The following is a 20,617-nucleotide window of genomic DNA, read 5'->3' on the forward strand; positions in this document are numbered from 1 at the left end:
GGCAGCTTGAAACGCTTTCATTTCGAGTCAAAACTTATGAGTCCATGAGGTGTTCAAAGTACTCGGTTCAGTTGACATTTGAGTGGTAAATGAATAGGCCAATTTCGATGTATTAAAATTCAGCTTGAAAGAGATGTTTAGAGAACAGTGGATGATATGCTAATATATTTCACATTCATTGCAACTTGCTTCTATTGTTTTTGTCCTCTCTGCCTCACTATCAAGCTGAATATATTTCGAAAATGGCCTGTGGAGTATTTCACATGACGTCACGGCGGCCATGTTAGAGGAGTGAAACTAAGAAACAGCGGCCATGTTGGAGGAACGAAATATTCTTTTGGGTATTGAACTCTATTCTTATGAAAATTCTTCCTTTTGTGTTAGTATGCAAATATGGCTGCTAGTCATATGAGCGAAAACACTCTATTAAATGCCCCAGAGATCAATAAGCGACTTCTTTAGCCGGAGTGTGATTGACAAGGTCAGTGAAGCGGAAGTAACAGAAGGTAAGTTCCTTTTTGAAATTTAATCAAATGGTTTTAAAAAGGAGTTTTAGCCTTCTACAATTCTCGATTTAGTATTAAGAGGAGAGGATGTGATTAATGAAATAAAGAAAGAGAAAAAAGGACAACTTCCTGTACGACATTTTTCACGTGAACTATAGATGGCGCTGCGGCGAGGAAAAAAAGAAAATCGAACGACATAAGACCGTTAAAACACGACAAAATTCGTAGCATAGCCCTAGTCATTTCACTTTGCAAATGAAAGTCGTCAATAGCAGTCATTTTCTGATTTTGTTACGTACCGACTGTTTGAGTGTCAGCTCTACCCGGAATCGTTCATATTTTTGGGGGAGGGGGGGGGGGGGGATTTATCTGAATTTAAAAATCAACTCAATTCCGTATGAAAGACCATGTATTAAAGGATAGGATTCACCACATTATTTGCACCAATTGCTTTTACTTAAGAGAAATATGAGTTTGAAATTGCTTTTTCGCCCCTGGAACCGTGGGCGTCATTTATGGGTCAGCAGCTTCTAACACAGTTGTGACGTATGATGGACAATAATAATAAAGACAAAGCTTGTAATTCTGTGGAGATTATCGAGATATTTATTTTATCATGAGCGGAGTGGAGCCTTTTCAGTTCAAAACTCCAACAAACCCTCTTTCAGAAAGACGCAGGATGTCAACTCATACTTCACATTTCTCTTCCCCATATCCTACGTCACAAACTTGCAAGAGAAGCGCTGGCAGGAGCGTTTTGCGCCTCCGTATTTACCAAAGCCAAATTTTGAGCCATTTATCGATTGAAAAGCTGAACTTAATGCGTGCAACGTGTAGTTTGAGACAAACAAAATAATCAGAAATTGTTTAACAAGCGTAGTTGTTGAAATGAAGTGACAAAATAGTTACAATGGATTTCCCGTTCACCGGAAGCACTCAAGCTCCAAATTTACATTAAATTATATACAGATTGCAAACTGAAGAGCAATTTTAAAAAAAATGCCACCAGAACAATTTCGAGTGGAATCAGGCTGCTGCCGCCTCGACAGCCTAACATCTTCGCGCGGCTGGCTCGTTTGCAATAGCGAAATTGTGAGTCCCAAATTTTGCAAGGAATGTATAGGATCCTCAAAGACTATCAGCGCTTTTGCCAGAAAACGATTTGTCATTAATCACTGACCGCTAATATTAGTCGCTGATTATCAAAACATTAGGGCTTTAAATTGGAAAGATTAAGGTTACAGTTTGTCGAGTTCTTTGAACTTTCGAGAGTAATTTGAGTGTAGCAAGGCGCCCTTTAGAAGCAAATGTGTATGCTAATGATGAGAACATCGAAAACAATGAAGTCGGCAAAATTTTCCTTCGATTTTATGAACTGAGTAATCATTCTTTTTAAACTTGAAGAGCAAGAGGACTAGACTAAGGTACTGATGACAAAAGATACAAAGACAAAAGAGATAAGCTTACTCCGTTAGCTAAAAAAAGTTTGAAGCTGCCGTCCACAGTTTGGTTGTTAAGTCCAATCCAAGTTTCAATATTTTCAGATCTTTGCTAGCATGACCTTGAAGATTTACTTTTTGAGAGGAGGCGTGAACTTGGGGACAGCCAAAGCAGCTGTGAAAATCAAATGTCAGACGTAAGTTCTTCGATTAGTAATCTCCTCAAAACAGTCCAGGCATGTTAGGCTAGCGTGCATCTGACTCGCACAAATTGAGCTGCAAATGAAGTCGGAAAGATAGCAGTGCGTTCAAATTTAGTTACTAGACGGTCATTTCCAATACGAAGGAAAATAATCATCAACAATTTAGGTCAAACTCAAACACATTACTACCGCCGTGGGAAAAGTCACGACACTCGCTGGTGAAAATAAACAGGACGTGCTTTCAAATTGTCACAACTGTTTTCATTCAAAAAGCTCTAGAATAACCTCAAAGTCAACTGGTTTGGGTCATGTTTCCTCACCTGCTTCAATGAACTGATGCCAAATTGTGCCAGGATTTCATCCGACGGTTGTACTTAAATGTTTTCTCCCATGGGCTGTTTATTGTTTGAGGTGCGAGAGAGAGATTGCGGTGGGTGGACGTGGAATTTGCGCATGATCATGATCAGCAGAGCGTGGGGCCTTAAACAATCTGAATCCATCTTGCTACAATAGGTCTCTCCAAGAGAAATTTTCTGCCGTTTCCATCCTGTTGTGCTTTGCCTCATGACAGTTGCAGATCGGTTCGGCAATAAATTACCAAGCTAAGAAAATCTTGTACTGAAAGAAATGTTATATGTTAACTCAAGAAAAAGTATCAGACTAAAAAGAAATCCCCCACCCCCACTTTCTGCTTCTCAAGAATTAAAAGGCCTGTTTCCAGGCTGCAAAGCTGCGTTTTCGACGCTCAAATTTCAAATAGAATTTTAAATTGAATGAACGAAATTTATATAAATTGAAGTGTGGGTCATAGACGAAATGTACAACATACATTTCTTTCTTTCATCGAGTCCTTTCACGGGAACAAACGAGCCCAACAAATCGACCTGCTCCATATGCAAGTGTGTATCGGTAGAGCATAGCTGTCGCTCCTAGCGGCCGGGAGCGATAAGAGGCGGCTGTATTCGCAGGGTAGGTAGAGCATTGCACCGGCATTGCAGAGGTCTCGGGTTCGAGTCCCGTTCCACCTGAATTTTCTCAGGTGTCTATAAGATTGTTCAGATAAGTGCGAGGATACGATCATTTCCACATTTATTAAACGTGTGACCACTTGAATGAAAGCTGCTGAGCATTACTTTCCTGTAGTGATCTTTGTTACTGGTTTTGAAGGTGGCTAAGACCCCATTGTGAATCTGAAGGAAATACGATCGAGTTTCGTCGGAAGAATTAAACCTAGCGGGAATTTACCTTTGGTACAACTTCCTGCGATGTTATCATATGACGGCTTCAGAGCAAGATTCACTTCCTGGTAAGCATGTTCAGTTGTATGCTTAGGTTTAGAAAAGAAGGGTTTTGTTTTAACTTATGAGTGTTACGTTTAGCGGAATACTTCAAATTTACAGCTGGAATGAATTTTCTTTGTGTTGCAAGGAAAATGTGTAGAAGTGTGTATAGTCTATCATCCTCATAAGAATTCTAGACGGCCTGGCCATTTCCTAATTTCATCACAAACGCAGCTTTTTATCCTCAACTATCTACAGACCCTGGATACTCGCCAGGCTTGTCCGGCGTTTTTTCCTAAAATCCCTATCTCTTATACGGCTAGTGACCCAATCAGCCGGACACACAACCGGTGGGTTGAAACAACAATAGCAAATTAAGAGAGCATGGAATAAGTCGAACTCAATAGTTTCGTTTTGCTTCTTGGTTTCCTAATCTCTTCTACGGACTGTTCAAAACATCCGACTCTGCGCGTGATACAGTGGTAAAAGTCCCCACCCAAATCCTTGTTTGTTTACTTTTTCATAATTTTGATGCCAAATTTCTTTAGCAATGGCATCCGATTTACAAAGGAGCTGAAAAAGGAATGACACCCGACGACTGGGTTACAACTTCAGTTAAGAGCATGTTTTATGTCGTTTTTAGTTTGAGAGGTCGTGTGACTAGACTTATTGCAAAGATAACATTTACTTTTCAACGGGACATATTGTGTCCCAATTTTAAAAGTAAGATTAATGAAATCTGTTTTTGCGTCAAAAGGCAACTTAGTTAAGTCTGTGGTTGGAATGTTGGCCTTTTCAAACACAGACTCTGTTTTCTTAATAGCAGGCGGCAATGACTTCAGCAAATGGACTGTCTCCTTCTCTCTTGAAAACAGAAGATTGTACGTCTCTGTCACTGAGCCGGCGTTGTTTTTTGTTCAGTGGAAGTTTCAACTTAAGCAATAAGAGCATTTCCGTCATCGTAATCTGTCAAAGGGAACTAAGGAGAGAAAATAACAGATGTAGGAAAGAAGTGAAATGGATACAGCAGGTCTTCAAGACAAAACTAAAACAGATGTTTAGATATAAAATGAAACGTGAGTTTTTGAGACTTTGAACGATTTTGCCCCGCCGTTTTCGTGTAAAATTAACTCTCCAATCGAGGTTTCCTGTAATTGTTTACTAAGAGAACCGTCAGTTTTTCGTCTAAAATATTCTGACTTACGAACAAAACTGAAAAAATTCTAAGGTACATGCCTCACGAAATCGATGTTCAATTGGAGACACTAGAAAACGAACGATCTACCAAATCAGCTAGCAGTGTAATCGTTCAATGTTTGGAATTGCATGGGTTGCGATATTTAATTCTAGTCAGTTTGCGAATCAAAATTTTGGTAAAATTATGCAAGAAACGTGATTTAAGGGCGGTGCAGGAGGGCTGTTATAAAACGCCTTAGAGGCGTGTTTGAATGAATAAAGTTGCCTTAAAACACTGAACGGTCACTTGAGAAATGCTATTTCGATAAGATAACAGTTGTGTTATTGTACCATTCAATAAAGCAAATTCTTAAATGAACCTCTTCGTTTGCTAAATTCAACCCGTGTGAGGTTGAAACATTTATGCAATTGATAATTGAACTCTGAGATATTCTCATTTTGTTGCCTTTTTTTTTTTTACTGGAACTAAGAGATTTAGCTCTGTAATTGGCTGTTTTGGCATGCTCTTTAGCTCTTGTTTTGATTTCTCACAGCTATATGCCAGACCTCACCCGGCTGGGCAGGGATTGGTTTAAATTTGTCACCAAGTTTACACAGCTGCAAGTTACCAACCCGCGAAGCCGGACAAAACACAGCAGCCTCAATTCCGCCCAGGTAAATAGCTTTAGTGCTCTGTAGAGGCGCATTACTACACACACATCTGTGACTGCGTTGGCCAGACGGTTTTCACGAGCGAGCATCAAATCATGAAGCCTGATTACGTGAAGTCTCGCGCAATCGACAAAGAGGACTTACTGAACACTTCAGTGATCTCTTCGTCAAGCGTTCCGAGAGTTCGCGAACGGGGTTCTAGGTCTTCTCTTCTCGAGCACGGATGCATCTACAACATGAGTGATTGCTACGAGAGGCTCCGAGCAATGGTCCCCGATATCCCGAACAACAGACGAATGAGCAAAGTGGAGATATTACAGCATGTTATCGACTATATCCAGGACCTTGAATCAGCTTTGGAGTTGCCAGATTTACAGTCTGCAAACAACATTGTGATGGAAGAACTCTCTGCTAACAGGGAGCCCAGAGTTCCGCTTAGTACAATTTCCTACAACCGTGAAATAGCAAGGTAGGTTTGTCTTTACAACTGTAGATCATGTTTGTGCATTGCGTTGCGTTACCGTTCACGTTAATTGTTAGGGGAACAAGGTTCAGTGATTCTACAGGATAAGATTTTCTTATTTACAAAAGAAAAGAACATGTTATGAATATCTAAAGACTCGAGTAGAAATAAACACCATGCACATTTCAAAACTGCCTAAAATGCAACATCATCATTGTCATAACGGGTAATGCCTTCAAGAGATTGATTACAGAACTATCAGGCGCTAGATAAGCATATATTTCCCTTCGATTTCCTTAAGACCGAAGAAAGTGTAACAGTTTACCGTGGTCGCAGATTGCGCGGTTTTCATTCGGACAGACTCAAGACTTCAAAACAAATTTTTAAGAAGATTTACTGACTCGACAAGGACCAGTCTAATCCGAAGACATTTTCCAGCAGACCTATTGGCAGAACAGACAAATCAAATCGAAAAGATCTCCCAAAAGATTTCGACTATCTCTTCTCTAATATGCGTCCACTTTTGCGCAAAAGTGGACGTAAAATATTGAACTCTGGCAATGCCTTCATCTCGCTAATAAAATACTTGGTTGGTGGACCTGCTAGATTTGTTTAAATTCACAGTTTAAGAAACTTATGATTTTCGGCATAGAATACCAGCGGCCGGCCTGTGCCAGACTGCAAAGCTTAAAACCGCAAAGGCATTAATCTCAGATTAACTCTGGCGTCTATAATTACCAATCCCTCGTATATGGTTCAAAACAGAATGTTACATGCTCGTGTTCACCTTTCTATATAAACTCGCCGGATTGAAAGAGCAGGCAACAAACACGAGATGATCATAATCTGTCTCCACAAAGGACATACCGTTCCATATGATTTTCAAGTGGGCATACACTTCTCGTTAACGTCAAAATGTAAAAGGCATATTGAGGAAAACCACGTCTCTTTCAAAATGCTTAACAGATGTTTCAAGTTTTCCTAGAAGAAAGTTGTGCCTTTTCAAGATTCCTAAACAGGATTGACATGTCATTTAGACTTCGAGAACCAACGGAGACTGAATTATTAACATAATCGCATGTTTTGTTGTTTTTGCAGGGACGCTGAGAAGCCTTGAAGATGACAGAAAGATTTCAAAAGAATGAAAAAAGCTGGGGAAGTAGTGTAAAGCGATTCCCGGCTAATTTTCCGGATGTTGGAATGTTTATTTGGATAGCAAGAGGCTGAATTATGTGACAACTCCAAACTAAAGGATTTTTTCTGCCGGAACGATAGTAGCTAAATATTTCTAAACCCATAGAATGTATTATGAATAGGAAAGAAAAGCGGATATCACGCCTTTTTGTGTAAAAATATAGCGGCTGCAGTTGCTCAAATCGATCAATGTTCATTTGGTTGACAAAGAATTTCGTGTGAAGAGCAGCCTTCTTTGTTTTGCAAGTGAATGATGGTTTTTGCATACGACTGATTTGATGTCTGTCACTGTGTTCAAACATAACCAAACACGTTCAATGTGTCAGTTTTAAGCCTTCTTCTTTACAATTTTCTTGTCATAGAATGTTTCGCTTCAACCCAAAATTGTGCTGTGTGAACTACTGGAAATCTGCATACAATTCGAATCTTTTCAAATCCATACATTCTTGCTGCTTTTTGAAGAAAGTTGTTTTCCATATTGAGGCAGCTCTGCAACATCTGGGAAAGTAATTTCCATTCTTTCCGTTTATTTAGAGGCTTTAAAAGCTTGGTATTTTTACAAGAAACATTCGCACACGCCAACACAGTTTCGCGATGGAAAAACGTTAAACTTATCTCTATAAAACTGGTAATCCTAGTGGCATGAAAATCGGACTAAGTGTTCTTCTCTTCACGGCAAATTCTTTGTCAGGCATGTTTTTCAGTCGATTGATGTTTTTTAAAACTCTGTCGGCACGCCTTCTAATGGCTTTTTAATTTCCCGTAACAACCGGGTTATTAAACAATTACCATTAATAATCAATTTTTCAAGTTCTAGAAGAGCGCCTTTTTTTTCAAAGCAAAATCTCGTGAGTCTTCTGCTTTTTTTGTCTCTGTGCGCATCTGAAAATCGTTTCCTTTTTTGATGAAAAACAGATGAAAACAATCTACATTCCTTTCCTTTGAAAGCATTACTTTGTCTTGATAGTTCTTGCTGTGATCTCAACTGTGTAGTTTTGCCTTGTCTTTCATCATGATTGCCAGTGAGGAAGGAAGAAAATTTAAGACAAATCAGCGACCTGTCTCGAAAATAAAAGATCTTTTGTTCCATTGAGGGAAAACGAGACGGACCCAAAGAAAGGACGTTCTTGGAAACTGTTAGATTTTGGAACGTTTTCCGATCTATTTCTTTCAGTAGTGTGTTAATAAAGAACGATTTCTAAAAGTGGCACTTTCGCTATGATCACCTGCGTGAAATACGAAAATTAAGGGGGAAAAAACCAGTTTTTGAATGATAATAACTTTAATGGCGTGTGATATGAGAGATATCCACATGTTGAATGTACCGCTGAGTGATCAACACTGCTGTGAGAAATGCAAGGTACGGACACCTTAAAGTAGATTTTTAATTACAGATCAGTCTTTTTCCACAGGGAATAATCTTAAGGAATTACTTAGTTACGGGCTGCAAGGAACTGGTCAGTTACAGTGCGTTCACTGAAATGGGGTCACCCAGATTATGAAAACCAATCGACCCCATAGTCGCATGAGCATCACCGGTCAACGAACTGGATCTGGATCTGAAAATGTTGGAATCTATTGTTTCGGTTCTGCCCTCTGATTGGTTTTCATAATCTGGGTGGGCCCCGGTTCCGGTGAACGCACCGTGAGCGGGCAAGATGAACCAAATCCCGTGCTGTGATTGGCTACCCCAGCGGGCAAGATAAAGCTATTTTGACCGCTCGGGATTTCTCTCTTGGTCTCGAAAGATCAAAGACCATTTTTTTGGTGTTTTATCCCATATAATAAATCCTTTATTGACCAAGCTTGTTCCGTCAAGATAGCTGGATATTGGCTTCGTTCTTTTTTTGCGTGTTTATGGACCTGGACGACACGCAAAAAAAGATCTTGGCCAATATCCAGCCATCTTGACCTCACGCTTGGTCAATAACCCATATGTACAATGCTGCAACTGCTCGAGTGGCTTTCAACAGCGATGATCATTTCTCGATAAGAGTCATTGCAATTGCAGTTCAAAATACACGTCTTTTATACATTCAACTAAACAGTGACTAACATTTATTCACCTCGAACAAGAAACAGTACAACAGTCGCGACTGACGAACTCCCAAATGGCTTGATAGCTCAGTTGTTAGAGCAGTGCTGTGGTCGAGTGCAATTTTTGTGAAAAAAAATCAAAAGCGTCTCTAATTGGTGCATTCATGTTCGCACGACGGAGTGAGCAGGTACCGTAAGTTCAAATAGCCAATTTTTGGCTATAAGAACCCTACAGCGCATGTTCTCCTACACAGAGTTTACCAGAGCCTTGGATAGTACGCGCGCTCTCATTGGTAAACAGCTGTGTGTAGATGAGAGTATATAAACGCGGCTGTGACACCGCACGAATTTTAATTGGTTATGTGTTGTCAGACGCGCGTTTTGATTGGCTGGTAGGCGTACGCTTGTTTGTAATGGGCCGCCATTTTGAAAACACACAGCCGGTAGAGGATTGGGACGAGGGGCGGGGGGGGGGGGGGGGGAAAAAAGGGGCGGAGAGGGGAGAGAGGTATTTCTCTCCCCTTCCCCATCCCCCACTACCATTTCATACTGTCCTCCTCTCACCGAGTGCAATTTTCTTGACTCGCCTCAGGCCTCTGTTAGTCTCGCTATCCGAGATGTCTACCGATAATTCGTATCACAACAACAATGCGCCTGCCACGCTATTCATTTGTCGAAGCATTTTAGAGAAATATTTTATAAAACCAATAGACGACTTTTTTCCCGTGTTTACATAGCCTCATCTAAACACTTGGGGATTTGGGAGGATTCTCGACAGTTATGCAAACCCGAGACGCATAACTGTCTCGAATTCTGCCAACTCCCCCTCGTGTTTAGATGAGGCTATGTAAACACGGAAAAAAGTCCTCATTTCTTAAATAATTCATGCAAGCCCACATACAGAGCACAAACAATTCTTAGGTGTTGTTTGGACGTCTATTGTTTATTTCCACATATGGTACTTGCTATTGAGCGCTAAGGACGACTAAGTGTACTTTGAACCAGAAAAGTTTCGCATATCACGCATGTGCTTACATAGTTAAACTCCTGTGCAGTACAACAAGCCCGCTGTGTCACAATACAAGCGATTGCAACAAATCCATTCTTACCTCGATTTTCAATTTTGCTCTCACTATGTGCTGAAGCCAGTCAAGTTTTCTTTGACCGTAGTTTTAGTATTCGCGAGTAAAGCAACTCTCTCCTTTATACATTTTGCAACGGTTAACAGCTAACAGGGCGCTTCTAGCAATTCGTGAGGTGTAATGTGACGGAACGTCACATAAGCACGAATTGTGCATGCTCTGTTAGGGCCAATTTACGCGGTACGATTTTTGTCGCACGCGAGAAGCTTGCGACAGGGCTACGACATGACTTACGATTGGCGTGTACGTCAGAAAAATGTCGTAGCATTTTAAAACGTTTTAAAACGCTGCAACAATCGTAAGTCATGTCGTAGGCCTGCCGTAAGCTTGTTTCATGCGACAAAAATCGCACCGTGTAAATCGGCCCTTAAAAAAAAAGTACTGCAGCGAGGACATCACCGCTCTAAGGGTCTGGAAGGTCACCTTGGACCAAAGAAATATGCCCTTCAAAGTTATGCGTTTAAAATCTCTGGTTTGGCGTAGAATGCTATTGTAGCCTCGCCTATATAAGCCATGCAACGCAGACATCACTTGGGCTTTTGAGATTGTTTTCAGTGCAATTGTAAATTGCGTGCAAATGTAACAATGCTTAGTTCTACCGTCTTATCTCCGACGAAAAGATAGAGATACATGTACAATAGTTTATTTAGCCACCTTGCAGTTTTCAAACTGAATAGCGCAACTTAAAGATATCGAGTATCTTGTGTTTATTTATATTTCTTATTTTTGTAAGTTTATTCCCCAGTTAAAATTCTTAAGTAGGGTAATGAAAGGAAGCGAAAAGGCAAAGATGTAAAGATAGGAAGGAGATGTGCCAACCATTGAAACAAAAGAATCCCTAAAGGGTATTTGGGCAGCCAAAAGGGCTCTGGTTGGCACACTATCAACAATAGGTGACCTCAAGGATATCTCCAGTACAGCATGCCCTAAAGGTATCAAAGATACCGAAAGATATTGAAAGACAAGCATTAAAGTCAGCCGCGGGTAAAAATATTCGGACAAAAACGCAAGTCATGGTACAGCGCTCAGAGAGAAGTGTCCAGAGGTACCGCCACAGTTTTATTCCCGTATCCAACAAGTAATTCGTTTGGCGAGCAAGGGAATCACGACCATTTGTCGGTTTCATTATTCTAAGAACATTGTGTTGGTAAGTACAAAACCAGATTGACACCTCACCCGCGACTTAAGTGTCAATGGTTGAGAAAAGGGAAGTAGTTGGTTAGTGCTGGTTCTAAAAGATAGTACAATTAGTACAATGCGTTCAAGAGGTCGCATGTAGTACGTGACGTAGGCTCCGAAACACTGTGTTCTTGTTCCCTTGGAGACAGTCTTATGTGTATTTGAAGGGGGTAGTTTCTAAAGAAACTGTGGTGCTGCGTCGGTGGGGAAGTAGTATACAAAAATTTGGTTTTATCAACGGAGTTGATAATGTAAATTGACCACCGTATAGAGAATCTAAACGCTGACGTTTCGAGCGTTAGCCCTTCGTCAGAGCGAATCGAGGAATGGAAGGAAAATTCCTCGATTCGCTCTGACGAAGGGCTAACGCTCGAAACGTCAGCTTTTAGAATCTCTGTACGGTGGCCAATTTACATTATCAACTCCGTTGATAAAACCAAATTTTAATGTATATTTGGTCTTGATATGAATTTCCATCCTGTTCCCTTCTTTATGATCCCTCAAATTAATTTCAGCTCGCTTGTTCCACATGATGTCTTGTTTTTGTTTTTGTTTTGCCTAGTTCAAATTGACTGTGTTCCTTTTTTCTCTATTTAAAGTAGAACCCATAGGAGGGCCCCAGCAAAAATAATTTTGCTTTTGGGGATTGGGGAAACGATAGAGAAACTTTTCCGAGATTTTTCTTTCTTGCACATTCCAACTCCATTTGTTGGGAAGCAAGGTGGCCGAGTGGTTTGGGTGCTACCCGCCAGTTGGGATTTGTTGTGTTTGTTCCATAATTATTTTGTTTCATTTGCCATAAAAAGCTACTCCGAGGAATGTTCAATTATAAACACATTTATCCACAGTTTCACTTACTTTCCCACACCCAAACCCCCGAAAAAAAAAAAAAAAAAATCAATCCACCTCGCTAGCGAGACTGTTCGCATCTTTAGCCTTTTCAAGTTCTACAGGGTCCGCTAAATATCCTCTGTTGGCTGGATCTGTATAATATTTTATCAGATCATTGGGTGGGCGAGCTCGTCTTGGAATTGGTCGGCCTTCAAATTTCTCCGGCTTTAAAAGGACGCGAAGTCCCAATTTGTTGTAATGAGCACACGTTATCTTCCCTCCCTGCCTTTCTATGGCCTGTATTGCGGTTTTGGACGCTCTGCTGACTTCAATGTCAATGTTTGCCTGAAACCAGGACTTTCCCTGCCATAGAATGAGAAAAGAACGTGAATCAGGAGGTATTCTGTGTACTTGTACGAACTGTTACACCTTTAAGTGATTAAAACCTAGGAAACATCGGCTAAGTTTTGCTGGAAAAAGCGATAGGGGAATGGGACGGGAGACAAAGCGTCAATAGGCCACTTCGGAAAATACCATAATACTCTTTGTTTGTCCCCCCAAATTTTGCATAAGCATTGTTTCCAGTTTCTCTTGGGACTTACAATGGTCCAAAGAGAAAACAAAAACTATGCTTATGCAAATTTTGGATCAGACACTAATGATCACTTCTTCCAACCCAAGCCGACAGACTGGAATCCAACTTCCAATCGAAGTATTGTACATTGACTAGCATGAGTAGCAAGCATTTCCAGTAGGAGAGAAGGGAATTCATTTTTCTGGCAGCGCGAGAATATGGAGAGCACACAAAAAAAAGACATTGGAGGGGGGAGAGGAGGGGAGGGGGGGGGGGGGGAGAAGAAGCGAAGTTTCTTTTTTGTCTCGCCCCAATTTTCGCGCGGCCAAAACATTAAAAGTCTTCGACGGAAACGCTTGCTAAGCAGGCTATACATTGACTGGCATCTAACTTCCAATCACAGTAGATTGGAATCCAACTTCCAATTTCCGAGTCAAGGCTTACTGTACCGTTGATGAATTTACAATATCAGTAATTTCACCACAATTCCTCGCTCAAGTAAACGTGTTATTTGATTATGCGGCCTTTTTGACGATCTCACAGAAAGGATCCCAAAACTGTGGCCTGCCCACATCTTTTTGTGTGTACACTTATTATCTAATATGTCACAAAAAAACGCCATTTTCGGTTTCTGATTTGATAATCTAGATGTACATGTACAAGCATAAAAGAGTGTGATTTATCAACAATCATCCTTAATATAATGTCCAAAATGCATGTGATATTATAAAGTAATTAGGATAGTACGTGCACTCTCATTGGTCAATAGCTGTGTTTAGATGGGAGCATGGAAACACGGCTGTGACATCACACGAATTTTGATTGGTTATGTGTTGTCAGATGCACATTTTGATTGGCTGGTAGGAAATATGAGCTGGTATCAAGAAAATTTGTTTCAATCTAGAAGTAGAAAAAGCAGCATTTTCCTTCATTTGTCGAGTTATCCATGATAAATATTTTATAAAAGCAATAGAGGACTTTTTTCCATGTTTCCATAGCCTCATCTAAACACTCGGGGGAGTTGGGAGAATTCTAGACAGTTATGCGTCTCGGGTTTGCACAACTGTCTCAAATTCTCCCAACTCCCCCTCGTGTTTAGATGAGGCTATGGAAACTCGGAAAATGTCCTCTATTTCTTAAATAGACCTCTTTCATACATTGTAATGGCGGCCACATAAAAATTAATATTCGTTTATTTCAATTCGATGTAAGCCTTTCTAGGCTCTTTACAACAGGAAAATTAAAAAGAATATTTGTTCCAAAGTGAGGGCAGTACATGTAGGTCCAAATTAACATAAATACAAAGGAATGGAAAGGTCGTCAATATTTTGGAAAGTAGTCTGTAATAGCACTTATAAATGAAAGACAATATTGAAGGTGTATGCAAATGGTCACACAATCACATGTCCATCATGTTGGCAGTTAAGCTATCCACACAAGCAATGCCCACTTTTACTTACAGTATGGGCAAGTTTTTCCTAAAAATTAATAGAAAGACGCTCCTCGCTGTATCCCAGCCTAACATGCCCAAATTATTAATGATGAAATCATGCAAGAAGACCTTACCGTTCCCAGCAGCTTTACTCCATCCTTAATTTTTCCACCAACTGCTCCAGATCTCCAAAGATGATACATGTTGATGGGTTCCTTGGGATTGAGGCGTCCACTATCAATAAAGAACTGCAACCGGTTTAAGTTCAAAGGTGAATAAACTTTTTGTTTTCTGAGAAGAACAAAAATTTAGAAGTTAGTGGCATGAAAATAATACAATGACAAAATCAGTATTTGATATTAATTTCAAGAAACCATCCTGTTTAGAAGGGTTGACATTTACTGTGCCTATTCAGCTATAAGCCGAGCGATTTTTACACATATCCACCCTCAATTTGGGCAAATTTTAAGCCGTAGAAGGGGTTTCGGCTTATATATATATATTTTTTTCCTTTATTTCGTCACAAATACAACAATTACAACACAAGTAAAAACATATAGGAAGCAGCTAAAACAGCTGCACATTTGCTGTTGTTAGCATTAATTATCAGTTAATTATATGTATTCACAATAATACTTAATTATAGCCGAGTATTTAATTTTTGATAAAAGAATGTTCTCAGCAAATTAAAACACACAGGTGGTATCACATGAAACAACAACATTATTGCTTAAAAAAATGTGTTCAATAGTGAAAAGAATGGCTTACCATAGCAAGATGACACCCATCGAAAATGCACATTGCATGCTCATGGCTCAAAAGCAACCTCAGTGAATCCTATGAACCTATTGACTGAGTGGGAGGGCCGGACAGAAAAATGTTTGGCCCAAGGTCATGGTGTATGTTGTATGGACTTAGAATTTTTCCTTGAATAAACTAGTTTATTTTTTACCTTCTTTTGTTTCAGATTATGATAATAGGGCCGTTTATATGTGGCGTACATGATACGGATAAGCGGCGGCTTCAGAAAGCTGTGAACGTAGATTTTGCACCATTTATACGGGGTGTTCGCATCGTACTGTATGGCTTATTTCCTCTTGTATAAACGGCCCTAATGTATATAAGACAAACGAAACTACAACACGTTCGGTCCGGGCGAAAATAACCAAGGCTCCAATACTTTCCTGCCTGGTTCCAACCTACATGTAAAGTCAGTCAATAAGCATATTATTATTACTACCATTTGCGTCCATCCTTGAAGTCTGACGAATTTTTAGCGAAGTTTTACTTTTCAAATTTTAATGGTTTATCCGGTCGTGTCTCACTTTTGACCAATGAAACCTGAAAACTTTGAGAGCACATGAACAAAACATGCTGGTATGCCGTCAAAAACTTTGTCAATTTCATGACATAACCGCCAACATTTCATTGGTTAAAAGTGATACATAACCGGCCAAACAGTTTGTTTGAAAAGTAAAACTTCAGGCAAAATTCGTCATGCTTCAAGGATGGACACAAGTGGTAGTATGGGCTCTTAATACTACATGAGAACTCAGAGGATGAAGTTTGGACAAAAAAAGTTACAAATAATTATTTGCACAGAAAATCATCTAATATGTTTTTGTTGATGTTTATCTAGAAACAAAGAAATTCTCAAAAATCGCATCATGCAGAACAGTACTCAACAGGGCCGTATGGCTTTTTCCGGCCCTTCTTGTGCTAATGCGTACGGCCCTCATAATGGGATTTTCTCAATAGTTTTAGAACGAAAGTGCATGGGGTCATACAGTCCATACGATAATAATTTATTTCTTATTGCTGAAAAGTGATCAGCAGGTACAGTACAGATTAATCTTGCTAAGTGATCAAAGAGCCAGAGCAAAATCAGGTACATGTATCACTTAAACACGATGATGCACTATAAAAGGCGTGGTGCCTTAGGCAGATGCAAAATTAATTATTTATGAATCAAATGTGGACCCAACCGAGAGCTTGATGATAATTTGTTCAATAAAAAAGCCCATAATGGCAATGTGTCCGTAACACATGTATATCATAAAAATGTTATGTCGTTCTTTTTTTGTAATCCCCAGTCCCTTTTTTTGGCTAGAAATATATTTTTGAGCTTCCGTCTCCGTGTTGCCATTTGTTGATCACCATCTTGGATAAATAATCAGTCGTGCTTAAATGAAATCTAACAAAAGCAGTGCATGAAGCGCCCCCTTTTACAGTGCGTCTTCATTTTTAAGCTGACAGTCTCTGCCTGGATCTTTAACTATGCAAACATACCAGCACGAGTGGGTCAAATGGTGTACTGTGCTATCTACAAAAATCAATCCAGCAGGTAAAGACTGTCAAAACCAATTAAGTTTAAACAAAACCAATGAATAGCCTATCCATCCTTTGAACTGGCACTTTCATTCCTACATGTAGACTGCACTTACGTATTTTTAAAACCATGCTTTGGAACTGATAGGTAAAATGGTGTGTTTCCTCCTTCAAACCCAAGTCTGGGTTTTGTGTTTCTCTGACCCTGTCCTTTGTGGCCACGCCCACATGTTTTACCCCTTTTTGACCCTGGACCACGACCTTTGCGATGTTTCTGTTGAGCGTGAGTGGAATGAACCATTAGTTATTAACAACATTTTAGTTTCCAAAATTGGAATTATTTTTATGAGTTAAAAAGTCTATTAGCCATGAATCCTTGATCATCTGTACACGCCAGAGTGCCTCAAAACAGTCTAAATAATTTAAGAGAAAGAAGTATAGAGGACCAGACATTGTTTACAGGGGGGATGGTATGGTACATTCTCATTGTCCTTGACACAATTTTCAGTGACCCTGTTTGTATTGTAGCCCCAAAAGAAAGTGCACAGGAAATGGCATGACCCAGCCTCAATCACAGACAGTCACCGTCTCAACATGACTGTTAACATACCTTACATGTACCGGTATGTTTGGAGGTAGAGCACTTCTGAAGCCAAATAGTAACACTTGCCCATATAGAGAGAATTTCAACTGAGTGTTGCAAAACCAAAACCAAAATAATTACTTTTGCCTATCAAAAAGGACAGAGACAATCCAGTAAACCAATCAAAACTCAAAGCAATTACATGTAGCGGACACAAAGCCCGGGAAAACAATCATGCACGTGCAAGCCACAATAATTATTGGTTTTGGTTTCATTTCTGATTGGTCAATAAGAAAGGCGCAAGAACTTTGAACCAATCACTGAGTGAAGTAGTGCAAAACCGAAGTAATTCACTAATTACTTTCAACACTCAATTGAAAACCGCTCTTTGGCTAGATACCAAACTTAACTGACAGAACAAAGTTACCTGTATGACAATAGTTGTGCCCTGATTCTACAAGGAATGTTATAGCATGATTTGTGTGAAGATGCCAAGGAATTCATCTTAAGCTACAGTATTTAACCCTTTAAGCCCCAAGGGGGCCCCCATTGATGAGTAAAATCATCTGGCGTTAAACAGAGTAAAATCTGTAAGCGGCGAATGTTATAGCATGATTTTGAGTGGACCTAGATGTTAAATGGAAAGGAAGGTACATGTATTAAAATGAAAGTTATCCATTATTGATGCCCTATTGAACATAAGGCACTCCTGCTGCTTCAAGTAAGTCTTTGGACAAGCAATGTGTTCATATCCCAAAAACAAAACAAATACAGTATTTGGTCTGATGGGATAAACTGAATCAATACTATTACTGATGCTAAAGAGAACAAAGAGCTGCTTCTTAAGTTACAAATGTTTGAATGGGGTGTGTCCCAATAAACGGAAAATATTGACATGTATACGTTCTAGTGAAAGACAAAGTAAATATGGGTCTTTGAATTTAATTTGTTAAAAGTATAAAAGAGAATCAGAGGGTGCTAGGACTTCTCAAGTATCAGCCACTAGGTTTTTGGGTTTTGGAATTCATTTCCCAATTGAAGTAAGAGTAGCTCTAGTTTAGAAATTCTGATGAAGTCTTTATAAACGTATTAATTTTTTTTGGAATCCTATGAAGATGTTAATCACTTTTCTATATCTCAGGTTTTTCTATTTTATTTTCATATACAGTGCAGCTCGGAGATAAGCGAACCAAAATATATGCAAAAAACGCACATACGCAAAACGCGTAAACGCGTCAAAAAAACGCAGATGCGCATCAACACATACGCAAAAAGGCTCATTAGTGTTAATGAGCTCTCCTTTTGTCTTTCTTTTGTCGCCTTGTCTTTGTTTACTCTCAATCGTTTCCGGTGTGGTGAATGTGAAAATAATTTGCGTGTCCTCTGGTCGGTGCGCAAAAAATCTCACCATATGCTTATTCTAATGGCGCAAAGTCCTTCTGGCTGGATATTTGGGTTTCAGAGCCAAAAAAAACAAACAACAAAATTCATCAAGTTTCCTTTTGGAGAAATATAAAACTGTACTTTATATTAATTCTTAGATAAATCATATTTTAATATTATTGTTTATAGGCTAGTTTTCATTACTTCATTATGTAATGGTGTCATACATGTATTACCCTTTTCCTTGACCTAAGCGTCACTTCTGACTAGAAATACAACTGATGAATGTATCGCCCTATCTTCCTTCCGCAAGTAAACACAACAGTTACCAAAACCCGGACTTTAAACTAACATGACCACTAATGTTAACTCTACTGTTGTAAAGACATAATTGACGCTTAGGCATCATGGGACACCTTGTGGCATTGCTTTCTGTCCTGGACGTAAGCAAATATTTTGACGAGATAAGGATTACAATGTACAGTGCTGACAATGCTCCCAAAAAAGATTCAACAGTTACAGGACGCAAAGGCCAAATTCAAAGGACTAAGGACCCCTATTCCAAAATTGTTGATATTCTGCATGAGTTGATAAAACAAAAGTTCAAAACTCTGCAGCAAATTTTGTTCCCATCCGCAGAAATTAGTATATTATCTGTAAATCTGTTCTACAAAAAGACATGTGTTCCCGTTGTGCTTTATGTTTACACAAGCCAAGTAAACATGACCATGTAAGTTACGGAGCCACAAAAGTAAAGACTTCCTAGGAAGACAAATTAACACACCCGTCAACAAACTTGAATTTCGCACAATCGCCCATAGCAGGAAAGCTGAAATTTTGTCATGTGAAAGAAGAATAATCAAGAAATCACCGAACACATTTGTTTTTGGTGGTATTTTAGTTAACAAGGAAGTATAACATCGTGTTCGGAAAAGTCGTGGACCAAGGATCTCGCGGACCAAGGACACCATACTGTTAGAGAAAAATTAAAAATTATTATATTCTTAGGAGACAAAATCTTATTCCTACAATAACAAGCTTTGAGAGAGCTACACAAGCATATGTTTTCGAATATCTTTTTCTTGATTTGTTACGTACATACATGTAAGCTTACATATAGGCTTATTAAAACACAATCGGGGACTTCTTCTGACCGGCAGGTACAAAACACAGGTCAAAGGTCACAGGTCATTGTTTTACCAATACAGAAAGTATCCTAAACATTCATAAACTTTTGTTTAGACCTAAGGTTAACTTTTATGAATGTTTAGGATACTTTCTGTAATGGTATCCTAAACACTCATAAAAGCTAACCTTAGGTCTAACTTAAACAAAAGTTTTTAGGCCTAAGGTTAGCTTTTATAAATGTTTAGGATACTTTCTGTGTTGGTAAAACAATGACCTGTGACCTGTGTTTTGTACATGGTACTTGCCGTCTTCTGACCGTGCGTCAATGTAGATGAAACAAGACCAGTCGATACTAATATATATTCCCATGTACGAGTTCTTGCTAAGAATTTAGAGTTAAAATAAAAATAAAAAACGTTTTATACAAGCAACAATACATACCCTGGTAAAAGCCTCTGGTATATCTCTGATATTGTTTAAAGCAACGCGAGGAAGCTGTCTTAGAGCAGCCAAGTTGCTTCGGACATGGCAAGAAGCCATGTTGGTTTTTTGTTAGTTCCCAGGTCTCTTAGGTTTTCTGGATTTCATTTTCGTTCCCAGTCCTAAATGCGCTTTCGTTGCAAGACTTCAAAAATGCCATAAAACTGTTTTATATGATTGCCGCGTGGGAATCTTATGGTATAGCTTGGTAAAAAGAAAGGAAAGAAAAGGAGCTTTATTTGAGTGCCTAGTCGTTCTAGCACTGGAGCGCTAATCGGGGACACTGTAAACTGAAACAAGACGCCTCCAAAGGCGTATCCGTGGAATGCAACAGTTGACTCAAATTGTCCACTTACGGAAAATGGCGAGAGATTACCAGAAAGATACATCTGTAATACAACTTGAAGTTGTCTGTCGTAAAAACTCATTATTAATGTTACTAAATTTGCAAATGCAAACAAGAAAGCCCTATTTGCGGGTTCTCGGGATACGGGATCTTTCATTTATTTATTTCTGGAATGAGACTTTATTTAAATCCTACAGTTTTACTTCTTTCCTTAACTACGTTCATCCAAAAATTACAAGAT

General features: G+C 39.3%; 2 protein-coding genes across 2 annotated transcripts; one reads left to right on the forward strand and one right to left on the reverse strand.

Annotated features, from left to right (window-relative positions):
• Positions 1–268: 268 nt before the first annotated feature.
• On the forward strand, positions 269–8,137 carry LOC138045935 (DNA-binding protein inhibitor ID-2-A-like). The gene is made up of 3 exons (XM_068892571.1): positions 269–506; positions 5,159–5,745; positions 6,838–8,137. The coding sequence occupies exons 2-3, from the start codon at positions 5,372–5,374 to the stop codon at positions 6,854–6,856; spliced, it is 393 nt and encodes a 130-aa protein (XP_068748672.1). The 5' UTR covers positions 269–506; positions 5,159–5,371; the 3' UTR covers positions 6,857–8,137.
• Positions 8,138–10,739: 2,602 nt separating this feature from the next.
• LOC138045934 (large ribosomal subunit protein uL15m-like) lies at positions 10,740–20,113 on the reverse strand. Its single transcript, XM_068892570.1, has 4 exons — positions 19,992–20,113; positions 16,573–16,730; positions 14,263–14,419; positions 10,740–12,485 (listed from the first exon to the last, which is right to left on the reverse strand). The coding sequence occupies exons 1-4, from the start codon at positions 20,088–20,090 to the stop codon at positions 12,189–12,191; spliced, it is 711 nt and encodes a 236-aa protein (XP_068748671.1). The 5' UTR covers positions 20,091–20,113; the 3' UTR covers positions 10,740–12,188.
• Between the last annotated feature and the right edge of the window lie 504 nt (positions 20,114–20,617).

Source organism: Montipora capricornis, chromosome 4, assembly GCF_036669925.1.
Source record: "Montipora capricornis isolate CH-2021 chromosome 4, ASM3666992v2, whole genome shotgun sequence".
NCBI classification, from domain to species: Eukaryota; Metazoa; Cnidaria; class Anthozoa; order Scleractinia; family Acroporidae; genus Montipora; species Montipora capricornis.

Excerpts from the sequence above, each read along its gene's own strand:
- LOC138045935 (XM_068892571.1), top strand. The coding sequence starts at position 5,372 with ATGAAGCCTGATTACGTGAAGTCTCGCGCAATCGACAAAGAGGACTTA.
- LOC138045934 (XM_068892570.1), bottom strand. The coding sequence starts at position 20,090 with ATGGCTTCTTGCCATGTCCGAAGCAACTTGGCTGCTCTAAGACAGCTT. Across the intron at positions 14,420-16,572 it reads AAGCATGGTTTTAAAAATAC|AAAACAAAAAGTTTATTCAC; the intron begins GTAAGTGCAGTC and ends TGTTCTTCTCAG. Across the intron at positions 12,486-14,262 it reads GAGTAAAGCTGCTGGGAACG|GGAAAGTCCTGGTTTCAGGC; the intron begins GTAAGGTCTTCT and ends ATTCTATGGCAG.